This window comes from Pongo pygmaeus, chromosome 12, assembly GCF_028885625.2.
Source record: "Pongo pygmaeus isolate AG05252 chromosome 12, NHGRI_mPonPyg2-v2.0_pri, whole genome shotgun sequence".
Lineage (NCBI taxonomy): Eukaryota > Metazoa > Chordata > Mammalia > Primates > Hominidae > Pongo > Pongo pygmaeus.
The window spans coordinates 94,359,170-94,379,482 of NC_072385.2; the positions used below are offsets into that span (position 1 = coordinate 94,359,170).

Genomic DNA, 20,313 nt, shown 5'->3' on the forward strand with positions numbered 1-20,313 from the left:
ATAAGTATTTGGTTAGGCTCTGCTGGGCACTGTGGAAGAATGAACAAAGCTGAAGACATTGTCCCTGCTCTTAAGACTTTTTACAATATAATTGGAGAAACAAGATTTATGTATATTAAAGTCAAATAGTAATGCAAGACAATATATATTTAACCAACAACATCAAAAAAATCTAGTGATACAAACATATATACAAGAGAACTTTATACACTTAGAGGGGGTTTTAAAAAAGGAGAAGGCTGGGCATGGTTGCTCATACCTGTAGTCTCAGCACTTTGGGAGGCCAAGGCGGGAGGATCACTTGAGCTCAGGAGTTCAAGACCAGCCTGGACAACAAAGCAAGACTCTGCCTCTATAAAAAAATAAATAAATAAAATTTTTAATTAGCCAGGCATGGTAGTACGTGCCTGTAGTCTGGCTACTTGAGAAGCTGAGGCAGGAGGATCACTTGAGCCAGGAGTTTGAGGCTGCAGTGAGTTATGATTATACCACTGCACTCCAGCCTGGGTGACAGAGTGGGACCCTATCTCTAAATAAATAAATAAATCTTAAAAAAAAAAGGAGAACACACTGTGAACTGACAAAGTCATCATGGAAATCCTCAATAAGGTGGTGAGACAAGCTAGTTATCAAAGAATGGATGGAATTTCAACATGAGAAGAGGAAAAAAAAAGAAAATTCTGCACACACACACACACAAAATCACAAAAGCCAAGAATTCCAAAGTCTAGGAGCCATATACCTCTTTAAATGAAATATTTCAAGCATCAACATATAGAAAGTAATAACAAGCTCTTTTTTTCCTCCTTACTCATCTTTGTCAAGTATTAACTTGTACAATATTTGCTTCAGATTCTTTTTTTTGAAGTGAATCAGCTAAAGCCTTCTGCATGCTATATGATAATCTTTTTTTCCTCAACAGGATATAACAACCATCTTGAATATGACGTTTTTTATTATTACCATGGATATTCTAAAATGCTTATCACACATAGAAATATCTAGTATTGTTTCATGTGTTTAAACTTAGTGTAATCAGTAGCATACTTTATGTATTTTCTGCTACTTTATCACTCAGTATTGCATTTTTTGAGATTTATGCATATTTTAGTTCCAGTTCTAGTTCATTCATTTTAACTAATATGTAGTATTCCACTGTGTGATCACAAAACAATTTACTTATCCATTCTCAGGTGGATGGAAACTTACATCATTTCCAATTATTTTTCTGTTATACATGACACTTCAATGAACATTCATTTACCCGTCTCCTTGTATGTTTAACAGAGAGTTTCTACATGGAGAAGTGAAATTGCTAGATTGTAAGATAAAGATATCTTTAACTTATTAGATTTTGCTGAATTGCCTTCTAATGTGGTTGTATAAGAGTTCCCTGATCTTCTTTACCTTTGCAATTGTTTTTATTTTTCATTTTTAGATACAGGGTCTCGTTCAGGAGTACAGTGGCACAACTAATAGCTCACTATAGCCTTAAACTTCTGGCCTCAAGCGATCCTCCTGACTTGGCCTCCCAAAGCATAGGGATTACAGGCATGAACCACTTTTGCAATTCTGCTAACTACATCATAGGTGTGGAACTTCCAGAGTACCCTGGAGTCAATACTTTCTGTAAGCTGGTATTTGTGTAGGTGATGCTCAGTATTGTATCTCACTATGAACCGGCCCAACCCGAGGGAAGTGTGGATATCAAACCTCTGGGAGAGAATTTGGGAAAAGCAAAGAAAGTAATGGTATAATTGTTGAGGACTGGTTGCACATTTTATTAATTTTTGCATCCCCAGTATCTAGTACAACCTGAAACTCAGATCAAGGCTTGGTAGATGTTAAATTGACTGGAACTAATTATAAACTCTGGTATGCTTCTAGTTTACTTCTCTAAGCTTCAATTTCCCCATTTATAAATTATGGATGACAATAATTCAGGAAGTCATTCCAAAGATAAAATAAGATATAAATGTGAAGACATTTATAAGCTCTAAAGAGCCATGCAAATTAAGTTATAAAAGATTAGAAAGCTGCTTCTGTGTTGTGACATCTTAGATGTGACCAGATAACATTTTAGTGGTTCAAAAGCATTGCCAAGTTTCTCACTGGCATTCTTCTTGTAGCCTTAATAAATCCTGGAGTCTCACATGCCTGAGACTCTGCTCAGAGTCACATATAGGGATATAGTTATTTTGTTTTATTTTATTTTTATTGATTGATTGATTGATTGATTTTTGAGACAGTCTCACTCTGTTGCCCAGACTGGAGTGAAGTGGTGCAATCTCGGCTCACTGCAACCTCTGCCTCCCAGGTTCAAGCAATTCTCCTGCCTCAGCCTCCCAAGTAGCTAGGATTACAGGCGCATGCCACCACACCCAACTAATTTTTGTATTTTTAGTAGAGACGCGGTTTCGCCATGTTGCAGGCTGGTCTCAAACTCCTGACCTCAGGGGATCGCCTGCCTCGGCCTACCAAAGTGCTGGGATTACAGGCGTGAGCCACCACTCCCAGTCAAGATACACAGTAATTTTAAAAGGGTATTCTAACCTTTACTTCCAACTCTGAAAAAAAACATCAAAGAGGAACCCATTCATTTTATAGAGCCACACTTGAGTTCTATTCTATTCTCTTTAGTCCTCAAACATAAACCCACAATCTCTTTCACAAGTACTCAGTTTATTGAACTTTTGCTTATTTTCTCCTTCTTCCTTCTTCCAACATTTTGAAAGTTGACAGCTCTTCTCTGGTTCCCCTTCTTCTCTCAGTTCTCTACTCGGACCTCCACTATCCATCCCTTAAATCCCATGACTGATATGTATCAAGGAAATGCCAGAAAACACTTGCCTGGAGGAAGAATAGTCATACTTCATGAAATCATCCTAAAGCATACATTTTTGTCATTGAATTCAGTGACATTATTTTCACTTTCAATGTTTACAAAAATAAGGTCCATCTCTGTTACTTTTAAGAGCCCCTTGTTTAAAAAGAAAAAAAAGAAGAAGAAAGAAAGAAGTTTGCTCACATTGTTCTACACCCTCAGACCCCATTCATAAATCTCATGACTCCAACTATGGTCTCTATTTGTATGGCTGAATTTACCCTCTTATACTTCGTATTCAGAATCTGTCATTATCCTTGTAATAGCTCCTCCTTGAATGCCCTCTCATTTCCTCCAAGTCAACATGTCTAAATGTAAACTCACATTTATTCCAAATTTAGCTTCACCTCGGAACTTCCATATTTCCATTGTTGGCATTCTGGAAGCATGCTTATTGGCCAGGTGTGCTATTATAAGAAGAGGAAGAGACTGGGGCCAGAGAGACTAATTAAGAGCTTGCACACCACATAGCAGACAACAGACTGCACTCAGATTTGCAGATAGGTGTTTTGAATTTATGTGGAATGACAGAATAATGCTCTCCTTAGGTAAGAGGATACAAAAACCCTAAATACTGGCATCAGCAATGCAAAAGTGTTATGCTTTTAGGCAGTACAGGTTCATAGAAACATTTCCAGACATTGAGATAGGCACAGATTGACCATAAGAAGCTCCACACTTAAATTTGAAAGAGGCTATTCACAAATTTCATATACAAGCTTAACCATTTGTAAATAAAATACAAAGTGGTGGAGAAACTTTCATGAATTTCCTTCCTTTTGTTTCTTTTACAATGAGAACAATTATTCCATCAACACATGTTAAAACTATCCTGATAGTATCAGATGCTTAGCTGAGAGAGGTCATACTACAATTTAACTACTAATTTATGTTTAACTGCTAATTTAAAGATATATATTTTTGGCCGGGCACAGTGGCTCACACTTGTAATCCCTGCACTTTGGGAGGCTGAGGAAGGTGGATCACTTGAGGTCAGGAGTTCGAGACCAGCCTGGCCAACATGATGAAACCCTGTCTCTACTAAAAATGCAAAAAATTAGCTGGGCATGGTGGCGCGTGCCTATAATCCCAGCTACTCAGGAGGCTAAGGCAGGAGAATTGCTTGGACCCGGGAGGTGGAGGTTGCAGTGAGCCGAGATTGCGCCACTGCACTCCAGCCTGGGCAACGAAAAGAAAACTCTGTTAAAAAAAAGATTCATATATTTTTAAAGTATCTCTAAGTAACCCAGATGATATGATCCCAGGCTGAAGGTCTGGCTCTAATACTAAGAAGAGGCATACCTTGGCCGGGCACGGTGGCTCACACCTATAATCCCAACACTTTGGGAGGCGGAGGCAGGTGGATCACGAGGCCAGGAGATTGAGTCCATCCTGGACAACATGGTGAAACCCTGTGACTACTAAAATACAAAAAATTAGCCAGGCATTGTGGCACGTGCCTGTAGTCCCAGCTGAGGCAGAGGAATCGCTTGAACCCGGGAGGTGGAGGTTGCAGTGAGCCGAGATCGAGCCACAGCACTCCAGCCTGGCAACAGAGTGAGACTTCGTCTCAAAAAAAAAAAAAAAAAAAAAATAGAAGAGGCATACCTTGATTTAGACAGGCTTTGCCATGAGCTCAGACCCAGCAAACGGATCTGTTTCCCGGTGCAGAGATCTGGGTCAGTTTGAGAAATGAGTTATCTTCCCATTGACCTTGAACTGTGAGCAGGGAATAGGATTAATGGAAAATTCCTGGTATTTTAACTATTTTAACTGAGTTTCTTGTTTTTGTTTTGTTTTGTTTTTTGAGATGGAGTCTCACTCTGTCCCCCAGGCTGGAGTGCAGTGGCGCAATCTCGGCTCACTGCAAGCTCCGCCTCCTGGGTTCACGCCATTCTCCTGCCTCATCCTCCCAAGTAGCTGGGACTACAGGCGCCTGCCACCGCGCCAGGCTAATTTTTGGTATTTTTAGTAGAGACGGGGTTTCACCCTGGTCTCGATCTCTTGACCTCGTGATCCGCCCGCCTCGGCCTCCCAAAGAGCTGGGATTACAGGCGTGAGCCACCATGCCCAGCCTCAACTGAGTTTTTTTGTTTGTTTGTTTTTGAGACGGGAGTCTCGCTCTGTCGCCTAGGCTGGAGTGCAGTGGCGTGATCTCGGCTCACTGCAAGCTCTGCCTCCTGGGTTCACACCATTCTCCTGCCTCAGCCTCCCGAGTAGCGGGGGACTACAGGCGCCCGCCACCACCCCCAGCTTTTTTTTTTTTTTTTTTGTATTTTTAGCGGAGACAGGGTTTCACCGTGTTAGCCAGGATGGTCTCGATCTCCTGACATCGTGATCTGCCTGTCTTGGCCTCCCAATGTGCTGGGATTACAGGCATGAGCCACCGCGCCTGGCTGTTTTGTTTTGTTTTGTTTTGTTTTGAGGCAGAGTCTGGCTCTGTAGCCCAGGCTGGAGTGCAATGGCACCATCTTGGCTCATTGCAACCTCTGCCTCCCAGGTTCAAGTGATTCTCCTGCCTTAGCCTCTTGAGTAGCTGGGATTACAGGCACGCGCCACCAAGCCCTGCTAATTTTTGTATTTTTAGTAGAAACGGGGTTTCACCATGTTGGTCAGGCTGGTCTCGAGCTCCCGACCTCGTGATCTGCCTGCCTTGGCCTCCCAAAGTGTTGGGATTACAGGCGTGAGCCACCACACCCAGCTTTAACTGAGCTTTTATTTCCCGTTTTAATCTGCTTTGAGAAAGAAAAACTCCAATCCAGGTTTAAACCAAATTAGTGGATGATTTTTTTCAAAAAAGATGAACTTTCTAAATCTACAAATAGATTTGCTTTACTATTATACAGGTTTTGTTGTGCAGGGGTGAAGTCCTCCTAGGAGAGAAATAGTAACATACAATAAAGCTTCTAGTGAAAAGGCCAGCAGGATATGACTCTGGGGCAGTGAGCAACTCTGGAAACACAATGTATGTGGCTATATTTGTTCTGGGCCAGGTCGGTCTGGCCCAACAGCGCTCTGTATTTGGGAACTAGGACACAGGGCAACACCTCTTAACCAGAGGCATCTGAGGGGAATTCTAGGCTGGATGTTATGTAAAATGGAATCAGGGAAACACTATGCTCTAATATATCATGGGATAACAGATAAATATAAGCAAGATTTTATTAAAAAAATGATCTCAACCATCCCTTGGTCAGTCTCTTAGCAGCGTGTACTTCCTTAGCATTCTTCAATACAGTCATGCATCGCTCAATGACAGGGATACATTCTGAGAAATGTGTCATTGGGTGATTTCATTGTTGTATGAACATCATAGAGTGTACTTACACAAACCTAGAGGGTAGAGCCTACCTCACATCCAGGCTATATGGTGTAGCCTAATGCTCCTAAGCCACAAACCTGTACTGCCTGTTGCTGTATTGAATACTGTAGGCGATTGTTACACAATGGTATTTGTGTATCTCAACATGGAAAAGACATAGTGAAAAACACAATATGAAAGATTAAAAAATGGTACCCTTATATAGGATACTTCCCATGAATAGAGCTTGCAGGACTGGAAGTTGCTCTGGGTGAGTCAGTGAGTGAGTAGTGAGTGAATGCGAAGGCCTAGGACATTACTGTATACTACTGTAGACTTTATAAATACTGTATACTTAGGCTATACTAAATTTATACGAATTTTTTTCAATAATAGATTAATCTTAGTTTACTGTAATTTTATTTGTTTGTTTTTTGAGACAGGGTCTTGCTCTGTCACCCAGGCTGGAGTGCAGTGGCACAATCACAGCTCACTGCATCCTCAACCTCCTGGACTTGAGTGATCCTCCCACCTCAACTTCCTGAATAGCTGGGACCACAGGCATGCACTACCAGGCCTGGTTAATTTTTTTTAAAATTTTTTATAGACATGGGGTCTCCCTGTGTTGCCCAGGCTGGTCTTAAACTCCTGGACTCACACAATCCTCCTATCTCAGCTTCCCAAAATGCTGAGATTACAGGAGTGAGCCACTACCTCTTTATATACTTTTAAATTAAAAAAAAAAAAGTTAACTCATAATAACACTTGGCTTAAAACATATACATGATATAGCTGTACAAAAATACTTTCTTTTAGGGCTAGTCTTGAACTCCTGGACTCAAATGATCCTTCTGCCTCAGCCTTCCATGTAGCTGGGATTACAGATGCATCCCACCATGTTCAGTCTTTTCTTTCTTTATATACTTACTCTACAAGCATTTTTGTATTCTTAAATTTTTTTAATTTTTTTTTTACTTTTAAAATACTTTTGTTAAAAACTAACACAGAAACACATACATTGGCCTAGGCTTATAAAGGGTCAGGATCATCAATATCACTGTCTTCCACCTTCACATCTTGTCTCACTGGAAGTTTTTTTAAAAAACTTTTTTGAGACAAGATCTTGCTATGTTGCCCAGCCTGGTCTTGAACGCCTAGGCTCAAGCAATCCTCCTGTGTCAGCCTCCAAAAGCGCTGGGATTAGAGGCATAAGCCTCCACGCCCGGACCCCACTGGAAAATCTTTAGGGACAGTAACACACACGGACCTGTCATATCCTATGATAACAATGCCTTCTTCTGGATGCCTCCTGAAGGACCTGCCTGAGGCTCTTTTACAGTTAACTTTTTTTTTTAAATAAGTAAGAGGAATACACTCTAAAAGAAGGATAAACAGTATAGTAAATACATAAACCAATAACAGTCATATATTATCATTATCGAGTATTATGTACTACACATAATTATATGCACTGAACGCTTACATGACTGGCAGCACAGGGTAGGTTTTACACCAGCATCACTACAAATATGTGAGTAATGCGTTGCACTACTACATTACACCAGCTATGATATCAGTAGACAATAGGAATTTTTCAGCTCCATTATAATCTTATGGGACCACTGTCATATATGCAGCCTGTTGTTGACTGAAATGTTGTCATATGGTACGTGACCATATTTTATTGTCTATTTTTGATGTAGCCTGTACCCTCCAGGACTGGATGAGTCTGAAAAGATATCAATTAAAATCTTGGCTTCCCAAGAAGATGAAAGATTCTCATCAGATAATTCTTTTGTGTTTTCAAGATCTCACCTGGTAGCAATATAACGTACAGGTACTGGGTGCTCAGTTTTGTTGTTGGTGGTGTTATATTTGCCTGGGGGTGAGAAGATAACATCTAGCCTGCTAGATTGATGTCAGGGCAGAAACTTCACAGTGAGATGCATGAGACCAGGTTTCTTGTCCCTGACAGTTTATGAAAGCGTGGGTTCAAGAACACTTGTGATGATCTTAGAGGAGGGCAAATACCATTTTTGGAGATTTTTCTTGATCAGGACCAAGGGGCCAGGTTGGGGTTGAGGATTTTAGAATTATAGATAACAGTATGAATGGCATCTCCCAGAGTCGAGCAGTACAGTGACCCTGAGTTTGTTGGGCTATAAAAAAATTGGATAAAAGTTTAGGCTATAATAAAGTGTTCCAGTAATAGGTAGTTATAATCCCCCCATAGTAAACAGTGACCAGACTGCAGTTGGAATACTGAGCTCAATTCTTTGCCAGAGTTTACTCTGAAAGATATTAACAAGTTAAATGTGTCCATATGAAGGGGTCCAGATAAGATGTACAGAGTTCATGATGTATGAGAAAGGCTAAAGGGGATTTGGGAGAATATAACTAAGAGGAGACATGATAGCAGAAGAGAAAATATGAACTTTGATAGTTAAGGTTAGCATTGATCTCCATAATGACAACTAATGATACTTTTCTGTCCCCCTCTTTCCCAGTCTCACTTTGGTATTTAACACTGTTGATCCAATCTCCTTAAAATTTCCTCTTTTGTTTCATTGATACCATTTGTACTACTTCAGTAGATAGTAAGATTGAATTGAAGTGCAAGAAATCTGTGAAAACACTTGTGAAGGATAAAGAGGAAAAGTAGCAGTAGGAGGGAAGAATGTCAGATTGCAATCCACATCTTAATACCATAAAGGGAATAGGAGAAGGAAGAAATGAGTAGAGTCTATCTGCATGGCAGCTCTGAGAAAGGCTCAATTAGGCCAATGGGGACCCCAGAGCAAAGACTGCCCATCAGAAGAAACTACATTGGAAAGCAATAGCCATGCTCAAGCATTGGCTGGAAGGATCTAGAGAGAGGGAGACCTCTGTGTAAATGCTGTGATAGAACCCAAAGGCATGGTGGTGGGAGGCTGTCAGCTAATCACAGCCCATACAGCAAGTACCTCCCTGGAGGGAAACCTGACTGTTCATTCCAATAGGTGCCATACAATTCTATGATCATATATCACACTGGGTCCCACCTTCTTGGCCTTTTTTGCTAAATTCCCGTACTTTGCTCACACCCTAAATGTTGGGGTTTTGTAGGAACCCATTTTCTGCCTATTCCATACATTTTCCCTATGAGAATTAATCTCAGCCTACAATTTCAAATACTACCATCACTGTATGTTGATATGCACTCCAGATGTTAATTCAGGCCACCATTTTCTCTTACCTATACCATTGCAAAGGTCTCCTGATTATTCTCATATCATGTCTCCAGTCTTGTCACCTGTCTCCAATTCATTTTCCACACTGCAGCTAGTGAAATATCTCCAAGTCACAAATAAGATCTTGTTATTCACATGCCAAAAACTCATCAATAGCTCCCTTTTGTTCTCAGTTAAAAAAAAAAAAGAGAGAGAAATCCAAATCATTTAACACAATTTATATGGTCCATCATGGACTGGTTCCTGCTTACCATCCCAGACTCATCTGTTACCACATTCACCATAAACAGAACTAGGTTTTTTGTGTATGTGTGGAGTGTACCTTTTTGCCTGGCTAATTCTCTACTTGTCTTTTAAGTATCTGCTGAGATGTTCCTTCCTCTGCGAAGACTTTAAAAACTTACAAAGACTACATTTGGTGCTCTCCTAAGTAGTCCAGGAAGTATATGATAAGAGGCAGGTGGAAGCGGAATGTTGGCTGTGAATCTATGGAGGACAGTGAAACAACATCATTTGGACATTGGAAATGTAACAAAACAGATAATATTTTACATATCAGAACTTCTCTCAGCAAATATACTGTATGAGATAGAAAGAAATACCTTGATAAACAGATTGGTGTGGGTGACAGTTCTCCCAAGGGAGATGCTAGGCAAACATTCTCAATCCAACCACTCACACCCCCACCCTCCCAGCCAAACCTTGGGCATTCAAAAATTTGTGTGGCTATTTTTGTTGATGTCAGTATGGCTGGGAGCAGTATTGACATGGGGCGGACAGGGATATTATGATGCATGGGGATCGTCCCACACAAGGAAAAATTGTTCTACCCAAAATGCTAATAAAACCTCCACTGAGAAACACTATTGGGGGTATGCAAATCTGAGAACTGAGCCAAATTGCTCAGAATAAGAGTGGTTGAAAGTTGACACGTGAGAACTCCCAGGTCCACTCACGGCTAGGCAGAGCTGTCCCTCATTTGTAAATAAATATTGAGTACTTGTTTTTTAAAATACTGGTTTAGGCTGGTTTGGGAGGCCAAAACAGGAGGATCACATGAGCCCAGGAGTTTGACACCAGCCTGGGAAACATCATGGGACACCATCTCTACAAAAAATAAAGAAAACTTAGTCAGGTGTGGTGTGTGTGCTTGTAGTTCCAGCTACTCAGGAGGCTAAGGTGGGAGGATATCTTGAGCCTGGGAGGCCAAGGCTTCAGTGAGTCATGTTCATGCCACTGCACTCCAACCTGGGTAACAAAGTGAGACCCTGTCTCAAAAAAAAAAAAAAATTATTTAAAGAAAATTAAAAAACATATATTGGTTTGAAAAAGAGCCAAATTATTAGCCCCAGGGGCATCTAATATTTCCTTCTGGCTCTGCTTCTCTGTACCTCTCTGAAGTTTTCACAGAGAACTTCTCTGTATTCTCAATTCAAGTTCAGAGACCATGCCCTATTGCATCATCATAATCTAATATAGTGCTTGACACATGATCAATGCTTGTATTAGTTCATTCTCACACTGCTATGAAGACATACCCGAGACTGAGTCATTTTTGAAGGAGAGATATTTAATTGACTCACAGTTCCCTATGGCTGGGGAGCCTCAGGAAGCTCACAATCATGGCAGAAAGGGAAGGAAACATGTCCTTCTGCACATGGCAGCAGGAGGGAGAATGAGAGTGGAGCGAAGGGAGAAGCCCCTTATAAAACCATCAGATCTTGTGAGAACTTTACTATCATGAGAATGGCATGGGAGAAACTGCCCCCGTGATTCAATTATCTCCTACCAGGTCCCTCCCACCACACGTGGGGATTATGGGAACTATAATTCAACTTGAGATTTGGGTGGGAACACAGCCAAACCATATCAATGCCCAATAAATTTTTCTGAAGTATGACTCCTCAAATCTAAATATTAGCCCTGATATCGTTTCTAAATTTCAGATCCACATTTTTATCACCAGTTTTATATTTCCAGTTGAGCACTTCAAACTTAGCTACAAAACAGATCATCTACTTTGACCCAGTACAAAAACTCTCTCCCAAATTATACCAGTTCCCTTTATCATGGCAAATGCTATCATGACCCTCCCAATTGCCTGAGCCACAAGCCTGCGAGTCACTAATGTCTCTACCTCCTTCCTCACTTCCCCAAGCCTATGAATTCCATCTCCCAATTATCTCCGGCGTTATTTCTCTCTTCTCCATTCTCAGCACTCCAGACCCTAATTCAGGGTCTCTTATATATGTTATTGTAATTGCTTCCTAAATCATATCTTCATCTCCATCTCCATGACTGTCATCTTTAGAACTGACATTATAAGACTGGCATCTTTAGAATGTCTTTACAACAACCAAAATAGGCCGGGCGTGGTGGCTCACGCCTGTCATCCCAGCACTTTGGGAGGCCGAGGTGGGCGGATCACTTGAGGTCGGGAGTTCGAGACCAGCCTGACCAACATGGAGAAACCCCATCTCTACTAAAAATACAAAATTAGTCAGGCATGGTGGCACATGCCTGTAATCCCAGCTACTCAGGAGGCTGAGGCAGAAGAATCGCTTGAACCCAGGAGGCGGAGGTTGCGGTGAGCCAAGATTGTGCCATTGCACTCCAGCCTGGGCAACAAGAGCGAAACTCTGTCTCAAAAAAAAAAAAAAAAAAAGAAAAGAAAAAGAAAAAAGAACACTCAAAATAATAATAATTAATATTTTGTGGGGTTACTGTAGTGCCAGGCACTACTTTTCCATGTATTTTCTTTTTGATTAATCAAAACAGCTATAGTTTTAAATAACTTCCCAAGGTTTTTCAGTAAGGGAACAGAGATAAGATTTAAACCTAGGTAGCCTGGTTCAGAGCTGTACTAGGTAAGGCTGTATAACCTTTTGGAACTCTCTGCAGCTTAAACATATGATAACCCACCTGAAAACCAGCTCCTCACAAGCCAGTTTCTGACTTTTTTAAAAAAGTATAGATTTTTCTTAAGCATGTTTGAATTTTGTAAGTATATTTTTCTAGCTGGTCTGTAGTAATCATTTCAAAACATATACATATATCAAAATATCACATTGTACACTGTAAATACATTCAATTTTTATTTGCCCGTTATGCCTCAATTTAAAGCTGGGGAGAAATGAAATACATAAATAATTTTTTTTTTAATGATAGAGTCTCACTCTGTCACTGAGGCTGGAATGCAGTGGTGCAATCTCAGCTTACTGCAACCTCCTCCTCCCAGGTTCAAGCGATTCTCATGGCTCAGCCTCCAGAATAGTTAGGATTACGGGCACGTGCTACCACTCCCGGCTAAGTTTTGTATTTTTTTTAGTGGAGACAGGGTTTCACCAAGTTGGTCAGGCTGGTCTCAAACTCCTGACCTCAGGTGATCCACCCGCCTCGGCCTCCCAAAGTGCTGGGATTAGAGGTGTGAGCCACCGTGCCTAGCCATAAATAAAATTTTTTTAATTAAAAAAAGAAATCTGATTTTTTTAGCTCCATTGCCACCATCTCCCTCTGTCTTCAGAATTTAGGCACAATTGTCTGTTGTATATGCCGTATTATTTCACATACATGTCTCTGTGTGATTTTCCTCCCCTGGTGGATGACTTGCTTGTAGCATTTTTTTGAGCTAAGGCTTGCTCAGTATCCTGTTTCCGGAGCAGCTAATGTACTGAAAATGTGAGTGGTGGTTATGTTATATGAGGAGGGCTGAGGTTAATAGGCCAAAGAAGGGGCTCCAGTGCGTTGTCAGACAAAAGGTCAAGGATGAAATTGGGAGCCTGTGCAGGGAATCAAGGGGTTCCTAAGCCAGAAACCCATAGGGGATGGGGCAACAGAAGGATGGCCTAGACATGCTGGCAGGTGGGGACTGCTGCCTATCTTGGCCTTTTTGTGTTCCTTGCTGTGTGATGCTTAAACGGGTAGGTGCTTCAAGGCGCTAAGCAGCCAGCCTGGCATGCACCACTTTCCCTTGTCTGTCTATGCATTTTTCAAGGTTCAGCTTTAGGGTTATTCCTTTTTTTTGAGACGGAGTCTTCCTCTGTTGCCCAGGCTGGAGTGCAATGGTGCAGTCTCGGCTCACTGCAACCTCCAACTCCCGGCTCAAGTGATTCTCCTGCCTCAGCCTCCCGAGTAGCTGCGATTACAGGGCACGTGCCACCACGCCCAGCTAATTTTTGTATTTTTAGTAGAGATGGGGTTTCACCATGTTGGCCAGGCTGGTCTTGAACTCCTAACCTCAGGTGATCCACCCACCTCAGCCTCCCAAAGTGCTGGGATTACAGGCATGAGCCACCGCGCCCAGCCAAGGGGTCATTCCTAAATCTTCCTCCCGTCTGCATTAATGCCCCTTCTCTGTGCTTCTCACACTATTTATGAGACTGTAAACTCCTTGAGAGCAGGCATTGTGGCTTTTCTTTTCTGTATTCAATACCACCAGAATCTAATAATCATTGCCTCTAAGTACATTACAGGGAGGTAGAGGTTGGCTTACCATAAGAGAAATTTTTTTAAGTATATTGTATATAAGCAGAGTATAGACTAGTGGCTAAGAGTCTGGCCTTGGTATCATACTGCCTTTGTTCAAATTTGAGCCTTCTGTGTTACCTTGAGCAGCTTAATCTGTCTGTGCCTCATAAAATGGAGATAATATTACCTATGTCATTAGGTTGTTGTGCGAATTAAATGAAATAATACACGAAAAATACTTGGCTCCATTCCTGGCATCTTGTAAGCACTTAGCAATGTTAGAAATTACTACTTTTCTCCTAGTTATTATGATCATTTACTAGCACTGTATCACAACGAGGTGGGTTGTTTTGGGAAGCAATGAGTCACCTTTTATTGAAAATATTCAAGCAGCAGTAAATCCAGCAGAGATGCTGTAGAAGCAGTTCCTACGTTAAAAAGATTAGATGACTTCTAAGAATGCTTCTAATCATAGAAGAGGGAAGCTCTTTCTCTGATTCTAGGAAAGTGTGATCATTAGTGTTACTTCTAGCAAAATTGAGGATTGTTAGAACAGGGGAAAAAGGCACTGGAATTGGCCACATGTATATATTACAAAAAACAAAATATTTTCTTTGTGAGTAGTTGTTTTACTTATGTCATAACCCACATGGCAAATCAGGCCCTTACACGGAAATTCATCTCTTCTCAAAAGGACTAGCTTGGCCCTGCCAAAATGGAACAGACAAAACTTTAAAGACTTTTCTAGCCCTACTGAAATGTCTTTTCCTTTTGAAAGAAGTCTATTAGTGATGCAAATGCAAAGTTATTTGGACAGACAATAATCTCAGCAAACAAAACACTGAAATCATTAGAACTTTCTTGTGCAGCTTTCAGTCCTGAGAATTTGGCTTTCTGGCACTAAAAAGGCAGAGGCCGGGCACAGTGGCTCATGCCTGTAATCCCACTACTTCAGGAGGCCGAGGCAGGCGGATCACCTGAGGTCGGGAGTTCAAGAGCAGCCTGACCAACAAGGAGAAATCCTGTCTCTACTAAAAACACAAAAATTAGCTGGGCGTGATGTTGCATGCCTGTGATCCCAGCTACTCGGGAGGCTGAGGCAGAAGAATCGCTAGAACCCGGGAGGCAGAGGTTTCCGTGAGCTGAGATTGCACCCTTGCACTCAAGCCTGGACAACTAGAGCGAAACCCAGTCTCAAAAAAAAAAAAAAAAAAAAAAAAAGGCAGAGAAAAAGAGCAGACCTGGCTCCCATTTGGGATTTGTCAGGTCTGCTTATCTGAATCCTTGGCTAAGTATTCTTGCATTTGGCCTAAAGATGGCAAACAATTCTCCAAATGTGGACTAACCGAAGGCAGGCCTGTAATCTGGGTCCTGGGCAAGTACTTTAAACAAGCAAAAGCAAGATCCTTGGCTATGGAATAACATTTATAGTCAGGAGTTTCTCAAGATACCAGAGCCTGAAGGTAGATCCATCTAGAAGATATTCAATGATATGTACTCCTAAGGCAATAATTTAAGTGATACTTTCATATTACTGATGCTTTAAAATTTAATAATTAAAAATTACACAACTGAAAGGCTACTTGTATAGGTGAAGAGATAACCATTTTCAAACATCAATTTAGTCAACAGATACTCAAAGTAAACAATTTGAGAATTTAGTATATATGCAATTTTCCTATGAGCAAAAGGATTGAAAAGATTTTTTGAAAAAGTATGAAGCGGTTAACTCTAAGTAGCTTGCTCTACTATTAATTTATTATACTTATTCTTAACAGGTTTGATGAGACCTAGTTTCTCAGGAGCCACGAGGAATTAGGGAATATTAGTGGTTAGAAGGTGTGGTGCCTAAGGGGATTAGGAAAGCATTTCTGAAGCAAAACTCCAACGTGGTATTGCCAAAGTGGCCATCACCTAATTGATTAAAGCTCTTGGAAATGTCTATTGGGAAGTACAATAAGAACAGAAAAATAACCTTCATTACCCTCAAGCTTTCTTGGACCAGTATTAACCATCGGAGCTGGAGTCCACATAGCTCAGATATAAGACGCGCAATCTGGGTCTTAAGCAGGGTGGGGTTTTTGGGTAGGTGAGGTCACAGCTAAAGAGTTTCCGGATCGTCACGTGTTTCTATTTCAGGTGCGGTAATAGATCTAGTCCACCCTCCACCCCTTCTTTGCAGGGTTGCTTGACAGCCTGCGCAGTCCCCGCCCGTCTTTGATAATCCAACCCTCTTCGAAAAGGGAGGTCAATCACTGCTTTAGTTCTGCGCTCTGCCTGCCTCCCACGCGGGATGGTGGGCAGCTGTTCCGCGTGTTTTCCTCCCGGAGCTTTCACGCGCTGCCCACTGCACACACCTCCCTCGCGGCCCTCCTGGCCTGCCCTCCTTTGCACCCTGGCAGGCCAACTCCAAGGGTCCGAGTGTCGGGGACAGGGGCAAGCAAGCACAGCTCACTTTTGCTGGCGGTTTTCCTCAGGGTGTGTTTAGTGACCCCTCCCCGCAATCCCAGAAAGGCTGCAGCACGCCGTGGTATCCCACGTGTAGCTGCTTCTAAAATAATAAAGGCTGGGACATTGGCTGTCTTGGATATTACCACTATGCTATCTGCTTGGAACTGGGACCAGATAGACCAAGGTCCAACTTTGTCGTTAGGGGAATCAGAAACGAAAAGAAGCCACTTTCTGCTAGTCCTAACCACGGTCCCTGGGCCAAACCTTTTCAAGCGTCCGGCAGCAGCGGCCGGGCGCAGGTCCACAGAAAAGCCGAGGCGTTTCGGGTCCCAAGCTGTTCCGCCGCCGGCCCCGACCTGGCAGGCGCGCGGAGCCGGAACGCGCAAGGGGTCGGGTGCGCGCCAGGCCTGGAGCGCTCCCTCCGGGATCGCGGCTGCGCAGTCGGGCGGGAGTCGGGAAAAGGGGGAGGAGGTTGGAGGAGCCGGAGTAAGGGGAGGGGGAGGAGCGGCGAAAGCGGAAGCCATGTTGGAGTTTCACCCCGAGCGAGGGGCTGCGAGGGTTCTCCTCTCCTTGTGGGTGTGACCGGGTTCGGCGCGGCGGCGGGCCGCGGGGGGCGGGGACGGTTGGCCGCTTGTCGTCGTCCGCAGCGGCGTGAGGGGAGCGGCGGCGGCGGCGACGGCCGCAGCGTGGAGCCGGGCGATTGTGACCGCCGGGGGAGCCGGGAGCCGGCCGCGGCGCCCTCTCTCCGTGTGGCCCCCTGAGCGGCCCCCCTCCCCTGCCCGGGAGGGAGGCGGGGGGCACCTGGGGCCCGCCATGAACCCCGGCTTCGATTTATCCCGCCGGAACCCGCAGGAGGACTTCGAGCTGATTCAGCGCATCGGCAGCGGCACCTACGGCGACGTCTACAAGGTAAAGGCAGGGGCCGCGCCCCGCCAAGGCCGTGGGGTCCCGACCCGCAGCCAAGCCTAGGCGCCCGAGCCCGTGCCGCCTGTCCTCGGGAGACGCTGGCGCCTGGGAGCAGTCGGGGAGGAGGAGCTGCGGACGCCAAGGGCTCTGCTGCCTTGGTGAACAAAGGGCCAAATGTTTAACCCCGAGACCTCCCCAGCCCTTACCTGAGCCCCCCGGTGGACGTGATTTTTGCCACCTCCCTTCTTGCGCGCATTTCCAGGGAAGGGCAGAAGGAGAGTGGGCCACTCTGCTCATCCATAGTGCAGAGAGGGTCTGGGCGTTTGTTGCATTGGCAGGGTCAGCGCGACGAACCGGACAGCAGGGGTCTGGTGCTGTCAAACCTGCCTGCTTCACACCAACCTGTGATCGTCCGCTCTAGGTTGGTAGCTGCTGCCCACCAGGCCTTGGTGGTAGTTATTATACTATGCTGGGCGACCCCCATCCTCCATCGACAGCTCTCAGCCTTTAGTGCCTTATCCATCCCCCTATCAGTTTCTTTTAATATTCCAAAGTAATGACTTTTTTTTTTCTGAAACAGCAACTTTGTTTTCTCTAAGTTGAATTGGACTGCGATGCCGTTTAAACTTGTTTTTTAAAAAAGTGACTTGAATACTTAAGGGAAGGTACTGGTTTAACAAGGTTAGAATTCAAAGTCCATTAGCAGTACAGCATTCCTGTTGTAGAGGGACCACTTCTAAATGTGGGAAGATAAATCCCTCTTACCTGGCCTACTCAACTCTTGGCCTCGCAGTTACTGCCAAGAAGAGAGGAGATTGTTGCCAAATGTGGCAGCAGTCTTGATTTAGTTGTGTATCTTCTTACTGGTAACTGAAGTTGAAATCCTCCAGTTTCACATAACACCTGAGGATGCACAAAGAAACTTAATTTTGCATTGGAAAATTTAGTCTTAACATTATTTTGCCCATGTTTAAGCAGGTTTTTATTCTTCAGTGTAATGCCTGTGGTAACTTACATATTTAATACAGTGCAGCCAATGTTCTGCTTTAGTCTCATTTTCTGGATGATCTGCTTTTCACCATCGTGAATCTCATCACTTTTCCTACTATGCAATATAGATATATTGAGCTCACCTACAATATATGAGATGCTTGGCAAGTAAGCACTTTGGGTTGTAGCAGTAAACGATAGACTTGGTTCCAAATCTTACTAAGGGTTTCTATTTTCGTGGACAAGGACAGTATTAAATAGCCATTTAAATAATTATTGCAGTTTTATTTTGTGATGCAGAGAAGAGTATTAGGATCAGGGTTATGAGAGCATGTAATAGGAGGACCTGATCCTGTTTAGGGTGTCAGAGGCTCATCGCCTTTTAGCTGAGATCCCAGAGATGATTAGGCGTTGCTTAGGGTACTGGGGAGAGGGGATTACGCCAGATAGGGGAGCATGATATGTGAAGGCTCTGAGGCCCGATTTGAAAGAAGGCCTGTATAGCCTGAGCAGCCAGAGCGGGAGGGTGGCCCTAGATCTTGCAGGCCTCTTAGTTCTCATTAGGAGATCGGACTTGTTTAGGACAATGGGGAACCATTGCAGGCTTTTAAGCAGAGGAGTGACATTAGATTTAGGTTTTTAAAAGAACTCCCTACTACAGCATGAAGAGTGGAATGGAGCAGTTGGGAGGCCATTGTGATAGTCTAGGTAAGAATAATGGTGTTAAGGAATATGGTGATGACTGAAAGTAGAAGTGGATGGATGCAAGTCGCTTATGACTGGTTGGGGGAGTTCACTTATATTGCGATGAAAAGTTAACTAAAACTCGATGAATGTATACGTTTTAGGTGGCAGGGTATACAGTAAATTTTTTTACAGGAATAATTGGCTGGGTACTTGCTATATTAAAAAAACAGTAAAGTCACATGATTAAAAAGCAAAAAAATTAGGGCCTGTAATTTCCTAAGTGTAATAGAGGTATAGTAAGTTGGTTAATCTTGTCATTCGTTTAAAATAATGATAATACTAGCTGATGTTTATGGAATGCTTATTACTTGCCCGGCACTATAAGATTTTTCTAATTAATCCTAACAGCAACCCTGTGAGATAGGTGCTATTGTTAACTCCATTTTGCAGTTGAATAAACTGAGGCACAAGGAGATTAACTTGGCAAAGTTGGTAGGTGGCAAAGCCAAAATTTGAACCAATTAGAGACTGTATTCTTAACCAATTGGCAGTACTGCCTCTCTAAAGATAGGAGATGGGCAGATAATTTATTACATTTCCAGCGGAGAAACTGAGGCACACATTTAGTTTAGCATTTGAGTTGTAGCCACACTCTGAGTTAGTGTAGATCTTTAAGTAGTAGTTGGAATACCTAACTCCTGCTGTGCCGCTAGGCCTCACTGTTTATGTAGTCTGCCAAGTGGATATCAGATAATAGATGCTTGGTCCCTGCCTGCCAGACTCTTCCAATACCAGTGACCAAAGCAGAGAAACTTCATGTGGTTCTTGGCATCATATCCGCCTGCCTGCTAAACTCTTGTTTGTGTTTTTGTCTATAATGAAGTTTATGCTATAAAGTTACATATTTTTGTTATTTGTTTTGCTGTTTTAGATTTTTCTTATTTATACAAATTAATTGTTTTAGAGAGAAGTACATTTTGTTTTCAAAAGCCAATATATATAATTTGTTCCTTAATTTGTCAGCATTTACGTGCTAAAAATGGAATGATTGGATTAAATAAATAAGAGACCCGATTATAGTCATTCTTGGAAGGTTGGTGGAGATTTTTATTTTGAAAATGGTTTCCTACTCAATGTAATAACATATTTATTGTACTTAAGGTGGCATGGTTTAGTTCCAAAGCACTGAACGAGGATGTGGACAGTCTGGGATTTATTAGCTATGTGACCTTGTGGAATCAACCTCTCAGAGCTGTTTTGTTGTGGAGATATTATTACCATCATATGCCCTTCTTCTTTTGGTATTGAATAAATGACTCAAATTTTACTAAATAAGTAAGTTATCTTTATTTTTTTCAGGCTAATGCATATATACATTTTATCTGCACTGTCTAAAA

General features: G+C 42.6%; 2 protein-coding genes across 17 annotated transcripts in view; one reads left to right on the forward strand and one right to left on the reverse strand.

Annotated features, from left to right (window-relative positions):
* The window catches only part of LOC134737807 (uncharacterized), a 179,447-nt gene extending 162,461 nt beyond the window's left edge, over positions 1 to 16,986 (reverse strand). For 8 of the 12 annotated variants that reach the window (XR_010123120.1, XR_010123117.1, XR_010123118.1 and 5 more), the window contains exons 1-2: positions 16,598 to 16,853; positions 260 to 352 (exon numbers count right to left, since the gene is read on the reverse strand). Coding sequence is in view for 2 of the 12 variants with exons in the window: in XM_063648797.1 (XP_063504867.1) it covers positions 2,802 to 2,850; positions 16,598 to 16,857 (309 nt within the window). In the remaining 10 variants the exon portion in view is untranslated. Of the gene's footprint in view, positions 1 to 259; positions 353 to 2,712; positions 2,851 to 12,523; positions 12,793 to 14,889 lie in introns of those variants that run through there. The other 4 variants (XM_063648797.1, XR_010123112.1, XR_010123121.1 and 1 more) reach the window with 4 other exon arrangements.
* Positions 16,987 to 17,110: 124 nt separating this feature from the next.
* The window catches only part of MAP4K3 (mitogen-activated protein kinase kinase kinase kinase 3), a 199,589-nt gene continuing 196,386 nt past the window's right edge, over positions 17,111 to 20,313 (forward strand). For all 5 annotated transcript variants that reach the window (XR_008500605.2, XM_054475488.2, XM_054475489.2 and 2 more), the window contains exon 1: positions 17,111 to 17,242. Coding sequence is in view for 4 of the 5 variants with exons in the window: in XM_054475488.2 (XP_054331463.1) it covers positions 17,147 to 17,242 (96 nt within the window). In the remaining variant the exon portion in view is untranslated. The remainder of the gene's footprint in view (positions 17,243 to 20,313) is intronic.